Source organism: Mugil cephalus, chromosome 12 (genome assembly GCF_022458985.1).
Source record: "Mugil cephalus isolate CIBA_MC_2020 chromosome 12, CIBA_Mcephalus_1.1, whole genome shotgun sequence".
In the NCBI taxonomy this organism is placed as follows: Eukaryota; Metazoa; Chordata; class Actinopteri; order Mugiliformes; family Mugilidae; genus Mugil; species Mugil cephalus.
The window spans coordinates 17,197,853-17,219,014 of NC_061781.1; the positions used below are offsets into that span (position 1 = coordinate 17,197,853).

At 42.2% G+C, this 21,162-nt stretch overlaps 3 protein-coding genes across 4 annotated transcripts in view; all 3 read left to right on the forward strand.

Moving 5' to 3' along the window:
* The first annotated feature begins 1,082 nt into the window (after nucleotides 1-1,082).
* On the forward strand, nucleotides 1,083-10,088 carry abhd13 (abhydrolase domain containing 13). 2 transcript variants are annotated; one of them, XM_047601502.1, is made up of 3 exons: nucleotides 1,083-1,200; nucleotides 1,468-1,550; nucleotides 6,326-10,088. In XM_047601502.1, the coding sequence occupies exon 3, from the start codon at nucleotides 6,360-6,362 to the stop codon at nucleotides 7,413-7,415; it is 1,056 nt and encodes a 351-aa protein (XP_047457458.1). In that variant the 5' UTR covers nucleotides 1,083-1,200; nucleotides 1,468-1,550; nucleotides 6,326-6,359; the 3' UTR covers nucleotides 7,416-10,088. The 2 variants fall into 2 exon arrangements, with proteins under 2 accessions (XP_047457458.1, XP_047457457.1); XM_047601501.1 differs by lacking the exons at nucleotides 1,083-1,200; nucleotides 1,468-1,550 and adding an exon at nucleotides 5,175-5,382.
* Nucleotides 10,089-10,432: 344 nt separating this feature from the next.
* tnfsf13b (TNF superfamily member 13b) lies at nucleotides 10,433-13,174 on the forward strand. Its single transcript, XM_047601100.1, has 6 exons — nucleotides 10,433-10,978; nucleotides 11,083-11,197; nucleotides 11,565-11,621; nucleotides 11,791-11,915; nucleotides 12,145-12,295; nucleotides 12,501-13,174. The coding sequence occupies exons 1-6, from the start codon at nucleotides 10,745-10,747 to the stop codon at nucleotides 12,611-12,613; spliced, it is 795 nt and encodes a 264-aa protein (XP_047457056.1). The 5' UTR covers nucleotides 10,433-10,744; the 3' UTR covers nucleotides 12,614-13,174.
* Nucleotides 13,175-18,062: 4,888 nt separating this feature from the next.
* The window catches only part of myo16 (myosin XVI), an 89,589-nt gene continuing 86,489 nt past the window's right edge, over nucleotides 18,063-21,162 (forward strand). The window contains exon 1 of the mRNA XM_047601237.1: nucleotides 18,063-18,198. The gene's annotated coding sequence lies outside the window, so the exon portion shown is untranslated. The remainder of the gene's footprint in view (nucleotides 18,199-21,162) is intronic.

The following is a 21,162-nucleotide window of genomic DNA, read 5'->3' on the forward strand; positions in this document are numbered from 1 at the left end:
TATTTCGCGGTTGCACCGCCTTCAAAAAGAGGATGTCCTTCACACGGAGACATCCTTTGGTTTTCCCCAATGTGAGCAGCTCTGAGCACAAGGCAGCTCTTAAAGTATTGTGTTGTATCTGGGATTGGTGATGATGAAGATGATGGCCGCTAAAGTGGCAATTGCCTCTGAGGAGTAATTTGATATTTCACGAAATATGATTATTTGCTTTCTAGCTAAGACTTAGGAGAAAAACATCAATAGCACTCTCACGAACGTTGCTGGAGCCGTTCATTAGCTTAGCATGAGGTCTATCTAGAGTTCAAACGCCTGTCTACTCAGGGGCGCACCAGCAGGACAGACAAATCCAAGAAATTGTTGGGATTGTTGCGGGAACATAAATGAAAAAGGGAGCTCACAGATGGCAAATTCTACCCAGATGTTGCTGGGGTGTTTTTTATAAGTGGGATATCAAATGTGCCTGAGGCCTCCAGAACCTATTGCCTCTGTATCTACCAGTGTTTCTGGAGCTCAGCATGTGAGACCTGAGGCCATAGTTCTCCAAAGTTAAAGCACTGCTACTGTCTATTTTAACATTTATTTTTTTGTGTATGGATTAAAGACCTAGTTTACAGGAGTTTCATTTGTAGTATAAAATTGTAGTATGAATAGAGCCAAACTAGCTGCTGTCTCCTGTGAACAGTGTTCGTGCTAAACTAGACAAATTACCTCCTGACTTCAGCGTCATGCACAGCCACAAAAGGGGCATGAAACAGTAGATATTAATCCACAAAGACCATTTAAAATGCATATTTTACAAAAGGTGGGACTATTTCCTTTAACTTTAACCCTGCAAAGAAGACACTTTTGTTTATCTTATATAAATATAAAAATTTTCTTTGATGAATTGAATTAAGAGATCCACTTGAAGACGTTTTGATGTGGGAGCTCTGGTGAGTAACGTTACGAATGTGGATGCTTTTCAAATATCCACACGGAGCTCTCTCTGAAAGTCATCTATTCCTTTTTATTTATTTTTTTGGCACAATGGATAAATGTGCTAATTATCTATTTCTACCATCAGATGAAGTTGGGAAAACATCAGAAGAAGAGTGATGATTGCTCCAATGCAATCATTCACACTCTAAAGATGCTGACGATATGACAGGAGCCTGTTAGGGGAAATGGAGACCACTCTTCCTTAATGCTGTGCTTGACATTGTGAGTATATGGTACGCACTGTGAGGAATACAAACAGAAGAAGCTGCACGTTCCGGACTCAATCACCTCAAATTAAAACGTGTATTGCTGTTACTTCTTCATTACTTCACTCAGTGATCCTTTTTAACTCTATTCCCTATTGTTACCTCATCACTACTCCCTGCACTTTAGCAATACAGGAGTGATGCATATCATGCTAGTTGTGTTTATTTTGAGGAGAACCAAGGGAAATGTAGATGCCATTAAATGCCTACCTCTTTTCCACAGGGGTCTCCAAGTGCTCATACAATATTTTCCACCCATCTTATTCCTGGAATAGGGCTCTCTATGCAACGTAGTCTCATTAAATAGTAAGTATTAACACTTCAATAGATGAATAAAAGTGTAGCAGCTCCTACTGCACTCACTAATGTTCAATGTTACCTTACACTGACAAGTAACCTGCATTTGCCCCCTCTTGCGTGTTGTGTAGCTGTGTAGCTGTCCTCTCTGGCTCAAACCAATGCACTGTCTCCAAGGTGACAACACATTTACATTGTAGCCATGGACACCACCATCTATCACCTTACGCATGGCATTCAGCGACTTGCAAATCAAAGAGGCATCACTCCTGATAATGTCAAACGAGCTCAACTATGTCTCTCACAAACGCGGCATAAAATGCGACGACGGCAGCTCTTACACAGAAAGATTTAAAGCCACAGCATCAGACGCAGAAGACGCTGACTGCTGGTGTTATTAATTGGAGTCGGTGGCTTCGGGTTCTGCATGGACGCTGAGTGCAATTTCTCATTTTATCAACAGGGAGCCGTGGTGGCCTTGTAGAATTGTATTTGGCCACTCCGGCGTCCCTAGAAGGCCAGCTGGGTGCATGGTGTGATGTGAATGATAAGCAAGTAGCTTGGCCTGGTGTTATGATATTCCCGGCCGGGTCGTCACAGTCACTCCTCGTCCTATAGCCGCTCTGACTTTGTGTTATTGAGCTTGGGCCCTCCAGCTGTTTAGAGTGCTATATTTCAAGTAATTGAGTCACGGAATTCGATAGATGCACGGTCGGTGTGTGTGAGAGTTTGTGTGTGTGTGTGTGTGTGTGTGTGTGTGTGTGTGTGTGGGGGGGGGGGGGTCTGTGTGTGTAATAGCTGTTTTGACTGACATGTCAGAGGTAATTGAGTTGTAGGTGAGGGAGAGCGAACTTGCCAGCTGTCAGTCTCTCAGAAGCTGGATCCGTCAGAATGCGGTGCTCCCTATAACCTAAAGAGACAAGTTTGAGTGTGTGCTTGCCCACCTTGCACTCTGCAAAATGGCCATGGTACTATGATTTAGTTGGTGGTTTTTCCTTAAATTTACTACATAGTCTGAATAATGAATGGCTCAGGATACACACATTCCTCAAGTCAATCTGTTCAAGCTCAAAAAACAGAATTCTTTGTTCTTATTGCCAGCGGTGGCACAGGTACAGTGGTGTTGTGGTTTGCACTGATGCCTCACAGCAAGGAGGTTCTGGGATTGAATCTTTCTGTACAGAGTTTGCATGTTCTTCTTGTGCCTGTGTGGGTGTTCTCCAGGTCCAAAGACAAGCTAGTTAGGTTGACTGATGATTCTAAAGGTGTGCAAGAGCGTGATTGGTTGCTTGTCTCTTGCCTAGGCTCCAGCCCCCACCCCCTCACCCATGTACATTAACAGGTAGACTGCTGGTAGAGCCACTAAACCATTCTGATGACCTCTAGCACAAATCATTTATACTGAGCTTTGCTGTGATGCGACCAACCGTGCCACAACCACCTTTGGTGGATCAGCTTTATTTCTGTGGTGTTCATCCATATCATTACTCTTAAGTATTCTAATGACCTGTCGTTCTGCTGACGTAATAGTTTGTCCCCTGAGAACATATAGACAGTCACGCATATAGTGGTCACATATGACCTCTCCTTATAGTGTAGGTGTGGTTTCATCTTGACCATTTTATCTAGTGTAGCATATGGCAAACCTCGCCCCAATAACCTTGATCATGTGAATTTAAAGGTAATTAGACTTAATTTGTCATTTAGATTTACATTAAAATTAAATTTCGGTACAGTGACTCAGAGCACAGCAGGAATACTAAAAGAAACAATATATACAAAAATAGAATAAATATACTTATAAAAAAAAATTATAAAATGATAAATATACTGCACAGTCTAATGACTTCATCCACGGGTTCTGTTGCTCTCTTGGACAACACAGTAACAAATCAACAAACCTCAAGGACAGAGCTGAACGGCCAACAGCTGTGCAAGTCACCACATAATCTGTCTGTTTCCTCCAAGGTCACACTTAGTGTGATCAAGATGTTAAGCTAAGAAATGCCAACGGACAATCCGGAAAGAGGGAAACTACCAACATATGCTATTCAAATGAGTGATTAGTAGTCATTTTTCATCAAATTCCCTGTGATAGTTTCTGATTCATTTAATAAATTAGCGCGTAATTGGCTTCCAGTTCGATTACATCCAAAATCCTCATTTAGCCACACCTTTATGCGTTTGGTTGACCTCACATTGTAAATGCAGCTAACGAAGCCTAGATTAAATTGTTGTCTCGGGTAAACAAGAGCTGAGGTGAACATTTTTTGCAGGTTGGCAAGCTTTCTGCCCTGACTGTAGCCTGAAAGAGTCATTATAATAATCTTTATAGTCTTTATAATAATATAATTTACTGCACAAATACTCGGTCATATTACACTTGAGGGGCGAATAGTATTTTTATTATTATTATTATTATTATTATTAGTATTATTATTATTATTATTTAAGACTGTAATGCTTGTCTTTGATATTTTATTGTCTGGACCCCAGAAAGACTAGCTGATGTCTTGGCGTCAGCTAATGGGGATCCGTTTAAATAAACAAATAAGCAAACAAATAACTGCCTCAAATACATTTTTCAATTAGCAATTTTCCACCAACATATAAACATGAACCCTGAGCATAGCTGTCTTATTAAGTGCCATGAAGAAGTGGCCTAATGTTGTCTAATGTGATAATGTGTCTGTTAACAAGTGCCTGTTCTAATGGTCTAAATACATGTTTACATTTGTTTGCAAGGAACCAAATATGGCAAATTCATTCACCTTGATTTTCTCCAAGAAAATTAAAACATTTGAAAATTGCTCACAAAAGTAAAACAGTTTTCTGATGTCCTACGGTAACAGTCTAAGGCTGCAATTTAGAATTTCCAAATATTTTGATGTGATCGATTCACCTTTAACCCTGCTAAATTCATCTAGTGTGAGTTATAATCGTTCTAAGAGCAGCACCTGGTGGAGGGAAATAGAGCAGCATGTGCAGTGGGGAGTTTTATATTAAACCATTGCCTTTAATACCCAGTATTAAAGACAATACCCAGTGTGATGTGCTGTGCAAATCATTTTAAGTACAATTAGATTTATATTGACATTGAAAGCTACTGCTGCTCTTTAAGTGTCTAACCCTTCATAGGACAGTCATTAAAATGCTTGGAAATTCAAAAATTCAAGCCCAGTGTTTTATTACAGGACTTTTTTTTTTTTTTTTTTTTTGTCAAAATTTCAGATTTTTATGGAGAAAATCATGACTAATGAATTTACTGATCTTAAGTAGTAAACAAATGTAAACATGTATTTAGATCATTATAACACAAGATCCTATTCAGGCACTTCTCAACATTCACACTATTCACATTAGACATCACATTAAGCCGCTTCTTCACGGTACCTTTATGCTCAGGGTTCATGCAGAGGTGGACCTTGAAGGCCATATTTGACGCGATACGACCTGAGAATGTGTCCTTGACCTTCTCTGATCGGCTGGGTGAAAACTACACGCTTCTAAATCTCACTAAAAGGAACAGGGACGCAATTTGAAATGCGTGCTGAAAATACGCCACAAAGGGTTAACCTGACGGGGGCGGACCATTCGTTTAGCCGGAACTCTTTTCCTTGTGCTGCGCTCCACACGGAACTCAGGAAAGCTACACCGGCAATGCTAACCAGCTGTTTAGCTAACATCGCCGGTTGTTGCTGACAGTCAGTCAGTCATTTTGCCTCGCTGTACCTATTTTATGTTATCTGGGACGGAGCTGTATGACAGGGGCCGTGTTGTTTCTGCGTCACTGTTTTGTTCAAGACATTCTTCCGTCTGAGGCGCTAAAAATGAGAGAAGGGTGAGTAGGTGGCTGCCTCGCTAACATTACTTAGCTTAATAGTTAGCACGCCTCTTATTAAAGCTAACTCGATTGCAGCTTGCATGGATTTAAACGGAGCTCGGATCTATTTTATGTTTAGCAACTTCAAAGCTGGGTGCGCCGTCGTGTCTGATTTGACAGCTCGTTTTGACAGATCGGAAACAATGTGTGACCGTCGTTAACGTTATTTAGCTAAGTGTTAAATCTCTCCAAATGTTAACTTAGTCGTGGGATTTTTGCAAGCAGGTTGACAGCATCCAGTTCTACATTGCGGGTGGGGTCGAGGCAAATAAGGAGACAGATAATATTTGTTCGTGTGTCTCCAGTCTGTACACAGCGACGTTATTTTGTCGTACTGATGCTCTCCTGGAGAACCTCGTCATCGCGCATTCACACACAAATTGTCTACACTTGATTAAGCCGGCATTTAGGTTTTTAGTTAAGATCAAGGACTCCCCCAGGATCAACAGTGAGCACCACGGCTCGACTGTTCAGTTTACACGTAGAGACAAGATGGTTGATCATGATAACGGTTACGACTGTGCTTCTAAGTCACATGGTGTTTCACTAGTACTCTTTTTATGGCAATGTGCAGTGATGTTGTAAACGGCTCAGTTACTAATTAATAAGTCTATATTGTCATCCAATTTTAATAGTTGTCAGCGTTTCTGCTTTGATCGAGTGATATTATCTCATGCTTTATTGCTTGTGTTGTTGCCTTTAGTGTAAAAACAGAGATCTGAATTAACTGCATGCATCCTGTTATTAAATTAACGTAAGTACAGGCAAGCATATGTTTGGAGGCAGTAAACAATTTTATCTTCCCTATTTTTCCAACAGTTTGTTATTTTTGCTCTAACCTTGGGGTTCTCTTAACATATTCACATTTTCTCTTATGCCATCTCTTTGGTTCTGTTTGCAGAGTGTGTAACTTGTGACTCAGCTCTTGTGTAGCCATGGAGAAGCCCTGGAGGCTGTGGGGGGCGATGGAGCGTTGCACTCTGGCTCTGGCCTCCTGGTCCTGGGGTGCCTGTCGAGTCTCCCTTCTGGCCCTCATCCTCACCTTCCACCTGTACGGAGGATTTTTTCTCCTCGCTCTCATCCTAGCGTCCGTGGCGGGCATCCTGTACAAGTTTCAGGATGTCCTCCTTTACTTCCCCGACCAGCCTTCGTCCTCTCGCCTTTACGTTCCCATGCCAACAGGAATCCCGCACGAGAACGTGTACATTCGCACCAAGGACGGTGTGAAGCTCAACCTCATCCTGCTCCGGTACACGGGAGGGGACACGCCCCCCGGAGTCACCTCTGGCAATCAAAGCAGCCCCGCGTCCTCTGCCCCGCCCACCATCCTTTATTTCCACGGCAATGCGGGTAATATTGGCCACAGGGTGCCGAACGCCCTTCTGATGCTGGTTAATCTAAAAGCTAATGTGGTGCTCGTGGACTATCGTGGCTACGGAAAAAGTGAGGGGGAGCCCAGTGAGGATGGGCTGTACCTGGATGCCGAGGCCACGCTGGACTACGTCATGACCCGGCCTGATCTCGACAAGACGAAGGTCGTGCTGTTCGGTCGCTCACTAGGAGGCGCTGTGGCCGTTCGCTTGGCGTCAGCCAACCCTCACCGCGTGGCCGCCATCATCGTCGAAAACACCTTCCTCAGCATCCCCCACATGGCAGCGACGCTCTTCTCCTTCTTGCCCATGCGCCTGCTGCCTTTATGGTGCTACAGGAATCAGTTCCTCTCCTACCGGCAGGTGGCCCTGTGCCGCATGCCTTCCCTGTTTGTGTCTGGTCTGTCGGACCAGCTCATCCCGCCCGTTATGATGAAACAACTGTACGAGCTGTCCCCCGCGCGGACTAAACGCCTGGCCATCTTTCCGGAGGGCACGCACAATGACACGTGGCAGTGTCAGGGCTACTTTGCTGCTTTGGAGCAGTTCGTGAAAGACCTGCTGAAGAGCCACGCCCACGAGGAGAGCGCTCAGCCCTCAGCTAGCGTCACCATTATCTGAAAGAAACAGCCACGGTCTGACTGTTGTCCTCAGATCATGGCTGGAGTCGGTCCATCGGAGGGACTTGACTGATTTTTCGGAATGTACATTTTTTTATGCTTTTGTCTGGGTTTTTATTTTATTTCACTCTTTTTACCTTTCTGTAAATTGAACACGTTAAGATGTTTTCACTATTTCAAGGTTTTACGAGAGGGTAACAGTATTCTCTTGGGGTTTTTTTTTGTGTTGCAGCTATGAATGCATGTATTTATGACCTTTTCTGAATGAAGCCAGGGCATTCATGCTCATTCCACGAGACATGTCGCAACTGCAGAAGAATTCGCTGTGACGAGTCAGTTGAAAAAAAAAAAATTTAATCGGTGAAATAGTATTCAGATCACTACAGAGTCTGCAGTGTTTCGGTGAAAAATTCTCATTATACACTGATAACATGTGGGAATACACTGTAAATATATACATCTTTGTTAATAAATTGCACTTTTCTGTTCAGACGGGCCCAGCCGTTCAAATGGGCTCACTTCTTCTGAGCAATACATCGCCTACAGACGCTTTTTTTCTTCTTCTTCTTCTTCCCCCCCTTTAGGCAAAGGAACATTAATATGAGTGTGCAGCAGCTTGGCATATCATAACATTATAGTGATTAATATTCATACATACCCCATGAAAAGTCAGTCTGCCTCAATGGCATGAAGCTCACTGCTGAATAATTATAATCAGCCCGAGAAGGGTTTGCAGAAATGAAGTGGTCTCGAAGATAAGGTGACATGCTTGAAACGTCCGTCTGTCAAAAATAACTTCTTTTGACCTTACTTCCTGTCTGTTTCATTGTGATTAGGATGAGTTTCGAGCTGTTTACTTTGGCGCTGTGTCCTGTTAAAACACAAGTAGCTCACGGGATGGTCTTCACTTTTTTCCATCGGTTAATGATGTCAAACGGCAACTTTAGCTTCTGCTTTCCGATAAAGACTTTTCCGCTTTGTGTGGTTTATTATTTACAGATGAGTTATGCTATTAGAAATGCCAGTTCACTGTATGAGGTAAAGATCGCTCCATTCCTCTTGACTCCTCTTTGACTCTTGAGATACATTCTTCAACTAAAAACATTGGAAGAGATCAGGGACAAAACACGCAGTCCTCTTCTAGTTCATCACCACTGAGTCATTATGATCGTACGATCGGCTTCATGGGTCTGAGGGTGACACATACTGAGATCAGCCACAACATTAAAACCAGTGACAGGAGAAGTAAATAACGTGGACCACCTTGTGTCGATAAAATGTTCTGATCTGTTTATGATTCAGAGGTGTTTTCCAAGATAACGTCCACTGAGAGCGATTTAAAAAACAAAAAAAAAACACACTTGCCATCTGTTACAGATGAACAAGGAACTGCACCCTGGCAAATCCCAGAAGCGGAAATATTTCTTTTTGTAATTTAAAATAGAAAGAACTGAACTGAACTTTGAGAAGATGTTTGTGTAAGTCGGTCTGCTAAAGCCTCGTGCTGACGTGTTGACGGAGTGGATTTTTCTTATTTCGCTTGGTTTAAATGTTGTGGTTATTTGTTCGCTTTAATCGTCAGCGCTGTAACTGCTAATTGGAGGATTCTCTGAACCCCACTCTTATGTGGCGTAATGGCTTTAGTCACTTGGAGGGCTTTTAATGAGCTAATTAACCTTTCCTGCATGTCTTCCATGGGGTGGAGCGGAGCATGATGATTAAAACACTATTATCTGCTCTCGCTTTCTAAATGCAGCACGCTGCACTGCAGTGCTATCGAAGCCATTTGAATAGACTCAACAGATCTCCTCAGCCATACTTGATGCTGTTGTGCAAACAGCTCGCTAAAGTCAATTTGATCAGACCAAATTTTATGTGTAGTTGTGACGACAACTTAGGAGGAGGGAAAAGTGTCTAAAGGCTACTGTGAATGTGAACAGTGGTCTCAAATTAACCTGTGTGATGACGGTCTTTTTTTTTTGCCCTTTTTGTGTGATTTATTTTTTTTTCACTAATGACACTGAACGGTCTCAGACATTTTTCTATTAAATCAAATCCATATGCTGAATATCAACTGAACCGTGTGACCATATAATCCCTTTTTTTCCCCCACTCGCTTAGTTTTATTATACACTTAAGCTGTTAAATTGTACTGCACCGTCTCCTCATCCCAGAAAAGGGGGAGCTCGTTGGCACTCGCTGTATTTATTTGTCGGCTGACTGTTTGCGTGAAGCAAGTTAAATAATGAATACAATATTGAGTTTGATCAAAGCCAGACGTACCGTTGCCGTCCGGCACCCTGTCGATGAAAAGAATCGAACTGAATGTCTTTTAATATTTCCTAGAAAACCATTAGCCGTGTGGATGGGATTATTTTATACGTTCGCGTGACAGTGAAGGTTTTGGAGAAGCATGTTTTGTTTTTTTTCGGTTGCATCTGTGATGAACTTGTTGAAATTCATTGTGTACATCTGACACGACATGGTTGAAGAAACGCTGACGGGATATCTGGACAGAATGACTCATCTTCAGTTTTAGCCGGTCCGTTCGAGACACCCTTTCCATTTCAGACTTTCTTTTCTATTCCAAAACAACGACTTCTTTTGTAAGCACACATTTTCACTTTCTATTTTCTGTACTGTAACATGCAATAAATTGATACATTAAAAACTGGCTTCGCGTCTGACATTTTTTTTCTAAGAACGAGCGTTTTCTTTCCGAATATAAGAATCTTGTGTTTTCTTTTCCTTAATTCTGAGAATCGCGGTTGATTTGTCTTGCTACTTTATGTTGCCATTTCTCCACTTCCTTCTTTCAGTGCTTGTCATGGTGTCATTAATAAGGGTCTATTTCTCTTTTTCTCTTTCTTAGTATGAAATCAGTCTTTCCTCTGCCCTCTGGTTTGTTTGCTAGAATGTGGAGAATCCGAGATGTGTTTTTTTTCCCCCTCTCACTCTCTCTCTCTTTTTTTTTTTTTTTTTTACTGTGATGAAGAGAAAAAGGGGAGAGAGATTTTGTCAGTGCTGTTGGTCAGGCAGGAAGCAGTGCGTGTGGTTAGCTGAGCGGAACAATAGAGGGGAAGCTGTTTTGCCCTTTTTTGTACAGTATTCGTTCTGCGTAGTCCCGCAGACTACACTCGATCCGGCCGCTGAAGGACAAAAACGACAGCAAGTCTTGCTTATAGACTGGATTTATGGTAACCTTATAGGCTCTTCAAACACCTTGACGGGAGAAAACGTGTAGCATTCCTAAACCCAAGTAAGTCAGAAGACGAACCACGGACTTCGCGAGGCAGGTCATGCTGCCAGTGTGAGCTCTCTGTAGATTGCATGGGCCCTGCGATGGCGGTTTCGACAGGTGTGAAGCCCGGGACTGGACGAAGGGCACGTGATGGGAGGCTCTCTTGGCCAGTTTTCCTGCTGACACTTGCTGCGGTCACCTCCTCCTCTCTTTCAGCTTTATCACTGTACCAGCTTGTGGCTCTCAGAGCCGAAGTAGAGGGACTCAAATCAGAAGTGTGTCGCAGGAGAGAGGAGGGACAAGAGGCCTGGCACACAGGCCAGGTGAGTGAACCCTGGTCCGTGGGGATGTAAAAACCCGTCTGATTAGGTTTGCGAGGGCGTACCGTGTTTCAAATGCATTTAAGGACAATTCGATGTCTGTGCAGACGGAGAATATCAGTAGCAGGAGAAGCACCCAAGAGGTTGTGCACGAATCTGGGCCTCGAAATGCCTTCAGCCTCACGAGAAAGAAAAGAATGACATCTGGAGCAGAGACGTTAGGTGAGGGTTCACTGGGGCTAATTGCATTTTCTCTACTGTTATCAAGTCAATGATAACAGCCAGTTGTTAATAACGCATCAGCTTTAAATAATAAGAACAGTAGTCCATAATAATAATAATATAACAATAGTCTAAATCAATAGTTTTTTTGTATGTATGTCATTACTTGTTTACTGTTCTATTTTTTATCTTATTATTTAGCTTTTACACAGTGAACTCTTGATTCATGTTATTTTTCTGCCCCCTACGCATGCTGTTGCAAACCACATCATTTTCCCACACACCATACCGTTGAGTTTTGGTGAAGATTAAAGTAGCAAAAGGAAAACTGAGAATATGTCTAACTTTCTGTTATTCCGTGTCACAGTTTCTCAGCCTTGCCTGCAGTTGTTGGCAAACAGTAGCAGAAAAACCTTCAGCAAAGGTACAGTAAATCTGATCTAAATTATGATAATTTTTTTATTTGATCATTTATATGATTTCACTTAAGTTTTCTTGGATTTTATGAGCTCATCCCAAACAACAGCTCGACTCTCGAAGCAGATGCAAAACTTTGTTTTTTGTTTCTAATACGATGTTATATCTTGTATCAGCTCTTTCCCAAGAGCAATACACAGCCATCCCATGGCAGTCTGGGCTGAAGAGAGGCACTGCCCTGATGGAAGACAGCGACCGCATTTTAGTCACGGAGGAAGGCTTTTACTTCGTGTACAGTCAGGTGAGCCCGCTTGCTGTCACTTCACCGTTCGTCCACGAGGGGGTGCTGCTCGTCTGTGTGCACATCACCAGATCATTTTTTCCACACAATGCAGAACAAAAAAATGAGTGGGCGTGCATTTACTTAAGAGACCTTGATGAAAGGTCAGATATAGAAGATGAAATGCAAACCATGCATGCATAATGAACCGCACAGTAAATGCTAACCCCCGTGACTCTGCTGTGCACAGGTCTACTACTGGGACAGCACATTTGCCATGGGCCATGTGGTGATCCGGTCAAAGAAGATTGTTGTGGGGGACGAGTCTAAGAATGTGTTTCTGTTCCGCTGCATCCAGAGCATGAACCCCGTCTACCCGTTCAACACCTGCTACACAGGAGGTGAGCATATCCAGCTGTGTTCACCCTTTTATCAGAAGGTCAATGCGTGTCTTCCTCTTCAGTCGGACCAGTGGGCGTGTGCGTGTGTGTGTGTGTGTCTGACTGTGCATGTGCGAGTGTGGCTGGGGAATGCTGATCGATATTTGTGGCTGGGAAAAGGGAAAATGTCAGTTCAAGGTCTGAAGTGGACATTTGAATCCCCCAGGTATCGTGAAGCTGGCGGTCGGGGACTATTTGGAGCTTCTGATCCCTCGTGCCTCAGCCAACGTGTCCCTACATGGAGATTCCACCTTCCTGGGCGCTGTCAAACTGGCTTAATGTGCGTCAGCTCACACTGAACCCAAGGGACGCTGTTATAAGAAAGAGGTACCATAGTTGGAGGAGAGGCAGCAACACAACACCGCTCTGGTGACCTTTCGTGGCTCGTGTTGTGAGAAAAATAAAGGAAGCAGCTATTTCTGCTCTGGCTAAGTGACAAGTGATAGTCTGTCACCCTGTGCTGACATGAAGAGGACAATGACTTGAGGCCTTTACTCTTTAACTTCATTATCTTCATTTGTACCAAACTTCAAAACAAAACATTGTGAAAGCTGTCCGAATCAAATGTTTTCTTCTTCAGATAATCACAAACATATCAAGGTCCAGCTTGTAAGGCATGTGCTACTTGTGGCATTTTGTTTACCGCGTGTATTAATAATGTAATCTTTCCTTCTGCAGCTGCAGCATTACTCTGCCATTAAAATGGTTCCTCTTACATGCTTTATTTTTTACCAGAACATAACCAAGAGCGATCTGTTTGGCATCCTTTGAGTTCTGTTCCCTACATATGTCTAACCAATACAAACATTCAGTTGCAATAAAGTGATAATTCTTGCTCAAGACGTTCTGCTTGGAGGTTGCTGTTCCATTGTTGGCCACAAGGTGGGAAGAGTTTTATGTTGCAGAACAAAAGCAGAGAGCAGAGGTTGAACAGGAAGAGTGAAAATCAAGCATAACAGCCTATTTTTAGCTCGATGCAAAACTGTGGACAGATGATGTTTTCACTTTTAAAGGAGCAAATCAAAGGAAATGTCGCACAGAGTGTCCTGGTGAAAATAGGGAAGGTAATATGCAGAGATAGAGGGAAGGGGATAGTTACACCAGGGTCTGGGCACTAATGCATTTTGAATGATGAATTTTGTTAATTTTTTCATATTTATTACATAACATCACGCAATTTTTTTCTATACCATCCAAATAGATATCAACAAAGTAGTCTGAACCCAAACTTATTGTACAAATTACAATTTTTTTTGGTCTTATTGCATAATGATGAGCTATATCATGAATCAAATACTATTAACTGTATCTGAAAGATTTTGCCCAAAGAATGGCACAGACATTGTTGCACTGCTTTCAAAATCACGATTTCCGTTTTGCATGATTTCCCGTGAATTTGGCAGAATATAAATACTATATTTTAGATATTGTATTAAAAAAATGTTGCTTTTTTTATTTTTTTAATCTATCTTTAGTCTGGTCCAGTTCTGCCCACATACTATTGAGAGGAAAATGTGGTTAGTATTTGGCTACAAGAGAACAAGACACAAGACACAAGACACAAGACTGGAAAACCCAAGAGTTCTGTTTTGAACACAGACTTTTTTGTGTGGTGGAAAAACCAGTAAAATGTCGACATAGTGACCAAGCTAAAAATGTGTTATTTTTTTTTTTTTTTGTCATTTAAAGCTTTAAGTCTAAACCTCAGTTGTATTTAAATCAGCTAATTCAATTCTATTTAAATATATATATATATATATTTTTAAAATTAAAATGATGAAGAGGTACTTGTTTTGTAATTAATAGATATTTCAGAATCTGTTATTAGATATGTGAAAGCAAGTTTCGTCTGAATATTATATATTACATTTTCTTTCTCATAACCAGGTTTTCAGTCCGGTGGGGCAAAGAGTTAGACAAAGCCCAGTGGGTGGTCACTTCTTCACCAGGCACTTTGCCCTTGGAGTCATGACTCCATTTGACAAGGAGAGAAATCAAAAGAGGGGGAGGGAAGTGGGGAGTCTAAAATAGCAGTCTGAGAAGAAAGATTTCAAATGGACCTAATGGATGGCAGTATCTATTAGTGGAAGAGAGCGAGTGGATGAGAAGAGAAAGCCTATACAGCTGAAACTCATGGGGAGAGGAAGCCAGGCTCAGGGAACTACAACCATAGAAGTCAGAGAAGCTCTTTGATGATCCAGTAAACAGAGCAGGCGGCTGGACAAACAGCAATTGACAAAAAGAAGGAGAGGGAGGAGGATATAAGAGAAGAGGGGAATGCTGCAGAGACCTCTCCTATAAATGTGTCAAGCATGATGCTCCCCCTCCCTCTGGGCCAGAAATGTCTTTGTGTGATGCCATGGTGACGGCTTGTGTGTTGGCGGAAGCTGATGTCATTGTGGGCTCGATTCTCAAAAGAGAAGCCAGCATCTGACCGGAGAATCAGGAAATGAGACCTGCTGTGTACACATGCTGGCACTGTGTGTAGTTCACACACTCACACACATGTTGAGAGTGCACGGTTGCATAATTAAACACATACAACAAACAGATAGCTTGAACATCGAAAAACATTCATAAAAGTATGCTTTTCTTGAGGAGCTACTCATACTGTCTGTGAATTTCTAAATACATTTTAAGCCGCAGCAAAACAAGTAAAGTGTTTTCAGTATAGCACCATCACAAATTGTGTTTTTTTGAAAGGTGATAGTATTAGTAGTATCAGTAATAGTAAATTGTAGTTTACAAAAACAAAAAATAACAAAGCATGTGCATAACTTGATCAAATATCGAACCATGTTTTAAAACACTGAGTTGTAAAAAGTTACTACCCAACCTCAGGCTAAAGAGAGCAAAGCTAAATATCATCAGCATACATGCAAAACCTAGATAATTTGCAAATAGCATGACTTAAAGGAAGAATATGCAAACAAAATAGAAGAGGATCTAATGGAGAACCCTGGGGCATACCACAAGACTGAGTTTCAGACGCAACGGTCCAAGCAAAACAGAAAAAATGGCTGCTGTCATTTGCTTTTGTCCAGTTTTTATGATAAGCTAAAACTATCTGACTGTTGGACTGATAAAATAAGATGCTATGAACTTGATATCCAATAAGCACATTTCTTAAAATTTGAAAACTGCCATTTAGGGCTAAGTACCTCTCAAAAAATTAACAAAATCAAAACTTTAAATATTAGGTTCTTCTCTTAAATACATGCACACTTTTCTTTGCAAACCTTTCATCAGAATTATGTGCTCGTCTTTGGGAAATATATTCACTTTAGGTCTATATTTTTTTTTTCCGTCTGGGTAAATGATTTAATTTCAGGAAGATTTGTTGCAGTGTGAATCTAAAGCAATCATCGGTTTCAGTTTGTCAGTCCATCTCCTTCATATTCTCATTTTCACACTGCATTACTTGTGGATCTGAGCATCCCTGTGTCCCCATCTGCACTCTCACATCCTCCTCCTCTCCCCATTTGGTGGCTTTAAGGCAGGTTTGACTGATGTCAGGGGCTAAAGGTGATCCCTGAATCCTGATTATAAAGCTGAGCATGCTTTGCTTCTTCAACAAAATACGCTTGTACACACACTGCTGCTTTTGCAAATGGGCATACGCAGTTATTCTGTACACATGCTCCTTTACAGCCCTCTCATAAATAACAACAAAATCTGCAGCACTTGCATGTTCTCAGTGGCCACTGATATACTACATGGTTGCTCCATGTACATACTTACATAGTATTTGGGGATTACTTCGATCTGCTGCAGTCGGCCCAGAGTAATCAGGCTGATGCAGAGCCCTCCAGCAGAATTGGCAGCCGCACTGCATGGATTTCTCATTTAAGTAAGGATTTGGTTTATCAACAAACTGCTCTCATTCGCTGTCCACTACTCTAAATTCCAAACACCATGTCCTTTGCTCGCCGCGTTGTAGTTTTTTTAAACGATTCAGCTTGAGGAGACAGTGATCTCAAAAACGTGACTGACCCGGCAGAATAAGAGGTTTATTTGTTTTTAACAGGGTTACCATTTGATCGGGTTTAGTTTCCCCCTCTAGTTTCCCGCATAAGATCTGTTCGAATATAAGCTGATCTATAATTCATACGGCTCTGCCTCTGCATAGAATCAAACCACGGCAAAACAGCAAGTGCGCGATTTGCATGTTTTCAAAAAAATGGGAGAACGTATTTTTTATATATATATATATATATAAAAGTTGTTCAAGTTCTGCTTGATGGATTTTGCTTTTTTTTCAAAGTATTTTTTTTTCTCCAGGACATGAGGCTTTTACAGACGAGAAGAATAACATCAAATACATGATGAGAGAGCGAGGCAGAGAGATTTGAGTTTGCCACCACCCTCCTATCTCTCCATATACTGGCTCCCACTCTCTTTCTGCTCTGCTCCTCTTCAAGCTCCAAGATGAGGCTTTGGAAAAAACAAAAACCCAGCAACAATCATGTCTACACACAGAAACACCAGCAGCAGAGGCTGTAAATATGCACTGTAAATACAAACAGTGTGTTCTCGCCTTCAGCCTTTTTAACCCTCATAGCTCAACAATAAAAAAAATATTGTATGCAAGTATGTATATGCAAAGCCCAAATAATATACATAAGTGTACATGACACAAACTGAGAACACAGATGAATATATTTATTATTATTTTTTGTTCTCTCACTTACCCCCCCTAGACATCTGGTAGTTTGGCTATGTTTTTAATAACACTCTCCTATCAGGCGTGCATTGCAAATGATTTTTTTAAGAGGATATTTTTGTGGTAAATAAAAACAACAGAGCGTAATTAATCAATTAATTTTCTATTATTTACTTGTTTATTCTCTATATTTGAAAGACAATGCTGGCAGTTGACCAGCAGCTTTGTAGACGATTGACTAAGGCGTGTTAACTTTTGCTAATTAGCACTAAGCACAGCTTCAATAAAATTATATTTTTGAAACAAGCCAAAGAACTGAACATTTTCACCTGATGATGATACTAGAAGTCAAGGGCGCTCAAGGTTGTTTCATTTCATTCTAAAAGTGATTGGAAAAAAGATCCATCCAGTAACCGCTGCGGTAAACTACACCTCAACTACATGACTTAAAATTTAAAGTGTGGTCATGAAATGTATTACAGCTTGATCATAATCCCAGTGTGCATGTCTCCTCTCTGGTCATCCGTGTAAATGCTGATAAGAAAAACGGGGAAGGATGAACAGAGCGCTATGTGGCAAGGAAATAAGTTGGGAGGACTGAGTGAGAGGACAAGACACAGAGTGGGCAGGCGTCGTCCTCTGGTTCTACGCACCTGCTCCGTGCTGCTTTTTGTCCCCACTATATTGTTACTCCCATTGTTTGAGCGTTTAGTCCTCCTCCCCTACTACACCGCAGCATGGGCGCATTCACAATACGGGCGTAACAGAGCAGAGTGTGCATGAAGTCCTACGTCGCTCATTTTCCACCATCTGCTTATGGGCTCATGATAAGCAGCTGTAATTAGAGATTTAAACTCTTGTCTCGCTGGTTTTCTGTCTTTCTCTCACACACAAAACCACTCGGTGACAAACTAGTAAATCTCTCTCATGCTCTCTCTCTCTCTCTCCTTTTTCAACTACTCCCTTTTATTCACCCAAACTGGTACCCCCCCCTCCCTCCTCCCTTTAACTCTCTGTCTCTCTGATGGGATGTCAGGGGAGGATTTTAGCCTATCCTGTAGAAGTAGAGGGAGCTGGGAGTTGATTTCTCTCCGGTTTTCTCTCTCTGTGTGTCAGATCTGTGCAGCTGAGACCAGACTGTCTCTGGAATTTATTTTCTGGCTTGAAAGCACTAAGAACTACGGGGAAATGCTTCAGTGAGGTACGCTGCTAATTGACTCTTGTTTTTTGTTTTTTTTCTGTGTGTATTATTTAGCTGAGTGTAAATATCTGAGACTTTCTCTGGGTCCGTTGGTCACACACGGCCCACACTTTTGCACTTTTGAACCATTGCGTGTGGGTAAAGCATTGAAAAGTGTGTGTTTATTGGCCCTTTGCATCAGTGTTTCCATAACAGAATCAATTGTCGGACTTTGTTCGCATCTGTTCAGAAGAAAAGACTTCTTTTCCTTACGTTGTCTTTGTTGACTGTCTTTGTTTCTATTCATTCCTACTCTTCTTGCATGTTGCTGTTTACTTTGAAACGTTTCATGTGTGCCGACTGGCAGTGCACAAAAAGGCAAACAGGTTTGTTGGCTTGTTCACAAACACACACACACACGCGCACACACACATCCAAAAAGAAAACCTTTGGGGTACTGAATGTCAGCTGGGAATCGTCCCAGTTTTTCAGACCATTGGGGATTTTCATCTAAACATCGCGTTGGTTGTGTGATGTGTGCAGAATATGAGCATGTGAGTTAAGACAAAGTAAAGGGGGGTGGAGGGGCAAGTTTGAAAACAGAAGAAGTAGAGACGTTTGACTCGAAGCACATTGTAGTAAAAACTGTGAAGATGCAGGCGGTCTCTGCAGCTCTTTCTCCGGGTGTGACAGAGCATGGCTGGGTATCAGACGAGAACATAACTCTGACTGCGTCTCCTCAAGAAACTCTTGCTTTTGTTTCACAGGAGCCCACAGATGGCCTCATTCAGGCCGAGAGTCTACACACCTCAGTGTGTGTGTGTGTGTGTGTTTGATAGAGAAAGAGTGAGAGCATGTGGGTTGAACTTGTTGGTGTTAAACCCTTGGGATGATATGATTCAGAGTTGTGACTGTTTAACACTGCGTAAAATAAAAACAATGATGATGTACATGGAAAATTGGCTGATTCAGTCCTTCCATCGTGATGTGTGTGTGTGTGCATGTGTGTGTTTTTGTGTGTGCTACACCCATCTGTCCTCTTGCTCAGCCAGATTGTCGGCCTCTGGGTCTGGCAGCATTGTGTGGAGGTGTCATTCCCTTTTGAAACTAAGTAGATTATCTCCACCACACTAACTCAAACAACACCCCTTTCCAGCAGTTGCGTTGCCATTTCTTCCTTTCTCTTTCCTGCGCTCTTCTTCTCAGAGTGTGGAGGTGCACGCCGCGGAGATGTTTGGGCGTAGCTGGCAAGAGCCTCGTGATGTCTGTAGTCTGCTGGCCCGTGTCAAAACGCCCCGTCCCCTGTGCTGTAGTCAGCTGTTGAGCCACATGCTCGCAAGACTTAGTCGCCACCCTTGCTGATAATTATGGTTTGATTTATGAGCTGGAGGACGGTGACAAAGAGCGGGGCGAGGAGATGCGATGGTTGTGCACAGGCTTTTCCTCGCCACAGAGGTTTCTGATGGATCTGCTGCTGTCAGAACTCCAGAGGTGTTCGAGGAATATACAGGCCAACCACTGCTTCCCTCATGTAAAGCAGCCCACCGGCTGTGTCGCAATGCTGACGCCCTGTGGCTTTGGCAAGATTTAAATGACACCTTTCCTGCATGATTAAAGCGGAGGTCTGTGAGAGAGCGCTGCGCGCGCTTAAGTTTTTGCATGCGCTACACAATCAATAAGTCAAGAATCTGTTTGCCAGTGTCTCAAACCGGGGCCCTCATGCCAGCAAAAGCCTTTGTCTGCATTTTTCTGTGTCTAACCCTTGGTCGGTCCACCAGTTCATCTATTCTTAGCCGGGACCGGGATGGTTACCACGCTTACTGAATTTCACTTCGTTGCAGCTCCTGTGACATAGTCTTTAGGAAAAAAAAGAAAACCTCATGCACACTTACATACAGACGCTAAGTAGATAGATGCATTTCGTTTGGCTGACGTCAGAGGGCAGACAGCTGACGAGGCAGACAAAAGAGGAGGTGGGAGGGATTAAGGGGGTTACCGTTCATCTGGGGGAAGTCACAGATTTATCTCACCCTCAAATCTTATTAATGCACACTGTAATCCATGCCAATATGTGCTATTTATTATTGGCGACTTATGACTTGCGGCAAATGTCTGTGGCGTTTGACTGGAATTGTGCGGCATCTTGCAAAGGGTGTATACCAAGGACCACCCTCTGTGTTTAAGACGGTAAAGATTGAACGCATAGGTTATTTTACAACCTATGTATAATAATGTCTAATATAAATGCATGAAAAGCATCCTGAGCCGTGGCTAATGCCTAATACCTACTTTAAAACTGTATATTTTGCTGGACTGTGAGGAGACGTCTTCCCTTTGCGACCATAAAAAGATGAGAACAATAAGACTGATCCACATTAGCGCTGCACTCAGAAAAAAACATGAAAATTGCAACAGAAATGATTGGATGAAAGACGCTGATATATTTTGCGTTACACACAAATCCCCTTTCCTGCCAAAATATTCTCCCTGCATGTCCAACAATTCAATATTGGGAGATTTGATTGTAGCAGCAGCTAATAAAACCTCAAGCAGGGATTAGGAGTTTATTACGTTTTTGTACGGGTCCTTCTAGAAACACAAACGACTTTACACAGCTCGTTTTCATATACGCACTAGCACTGCCCAAGAAATGCTAAATAATCTGTGTTTAATCACTTAAATAATAAAAATTAAATCATTATTGTTTTAGGTTAATGTTCTGTTTACTGCCTTAATTTACCGTTTGTTTCAAAGAGGCTTCACCTGTGCATGTTCATGTTCTTCTTAGATGTTTGAAGAATGAGCTTTCGAATTGGGATGATATTCCAGACTATCCTTGTACACGAATCCCCCGGGATCGGACAGTTGGCCGACTCAAACAGCAGCTAAAGCTAATGACAGGTGGTGGGAAGCGGCAACAACATGTTATTGGGGAGTGGAAACACTTCCAGCAGGCTAAGATTAAATCCAGCCCTTTGGTCTGAG

What these genes read in the sequence shown, in the direction of transcription:
- abhd13 (XM_047601502.1), top strand. Translation starts at nt 6,360, where the DNA reads ATGGAGAAGCCCTGGAGGCTGTGGGGGGCGATGGAGCGTTGCACTCTG.
- tnfsf13b (XM_047601100.1), top strand. Translation starts at nt 10,745, where the DNA reads ATGGGCCCTGCGATGGCGGTTTCGACAGGTGTGAAGCCCGGGACTGGA. An exon ending in AGGCCTGGCACACAGGCCAG is followed by an intron (nt 10,979 to 11,082) that starts GTGAGTGAACCC and finishes ATGTCTGTGCAG; the next exon opens with ACGGAGAATATCAGTAGCAG. An exon ending in ATCTGGAGCAGAGACGTTAG is followed by an intron (nt 11,198 to 11,564) that starts GTGAGGGTTCAC and finishes TCCGTGTCACAG; the next exon opens with TTTCTCAGCCTTGCCTGCAG.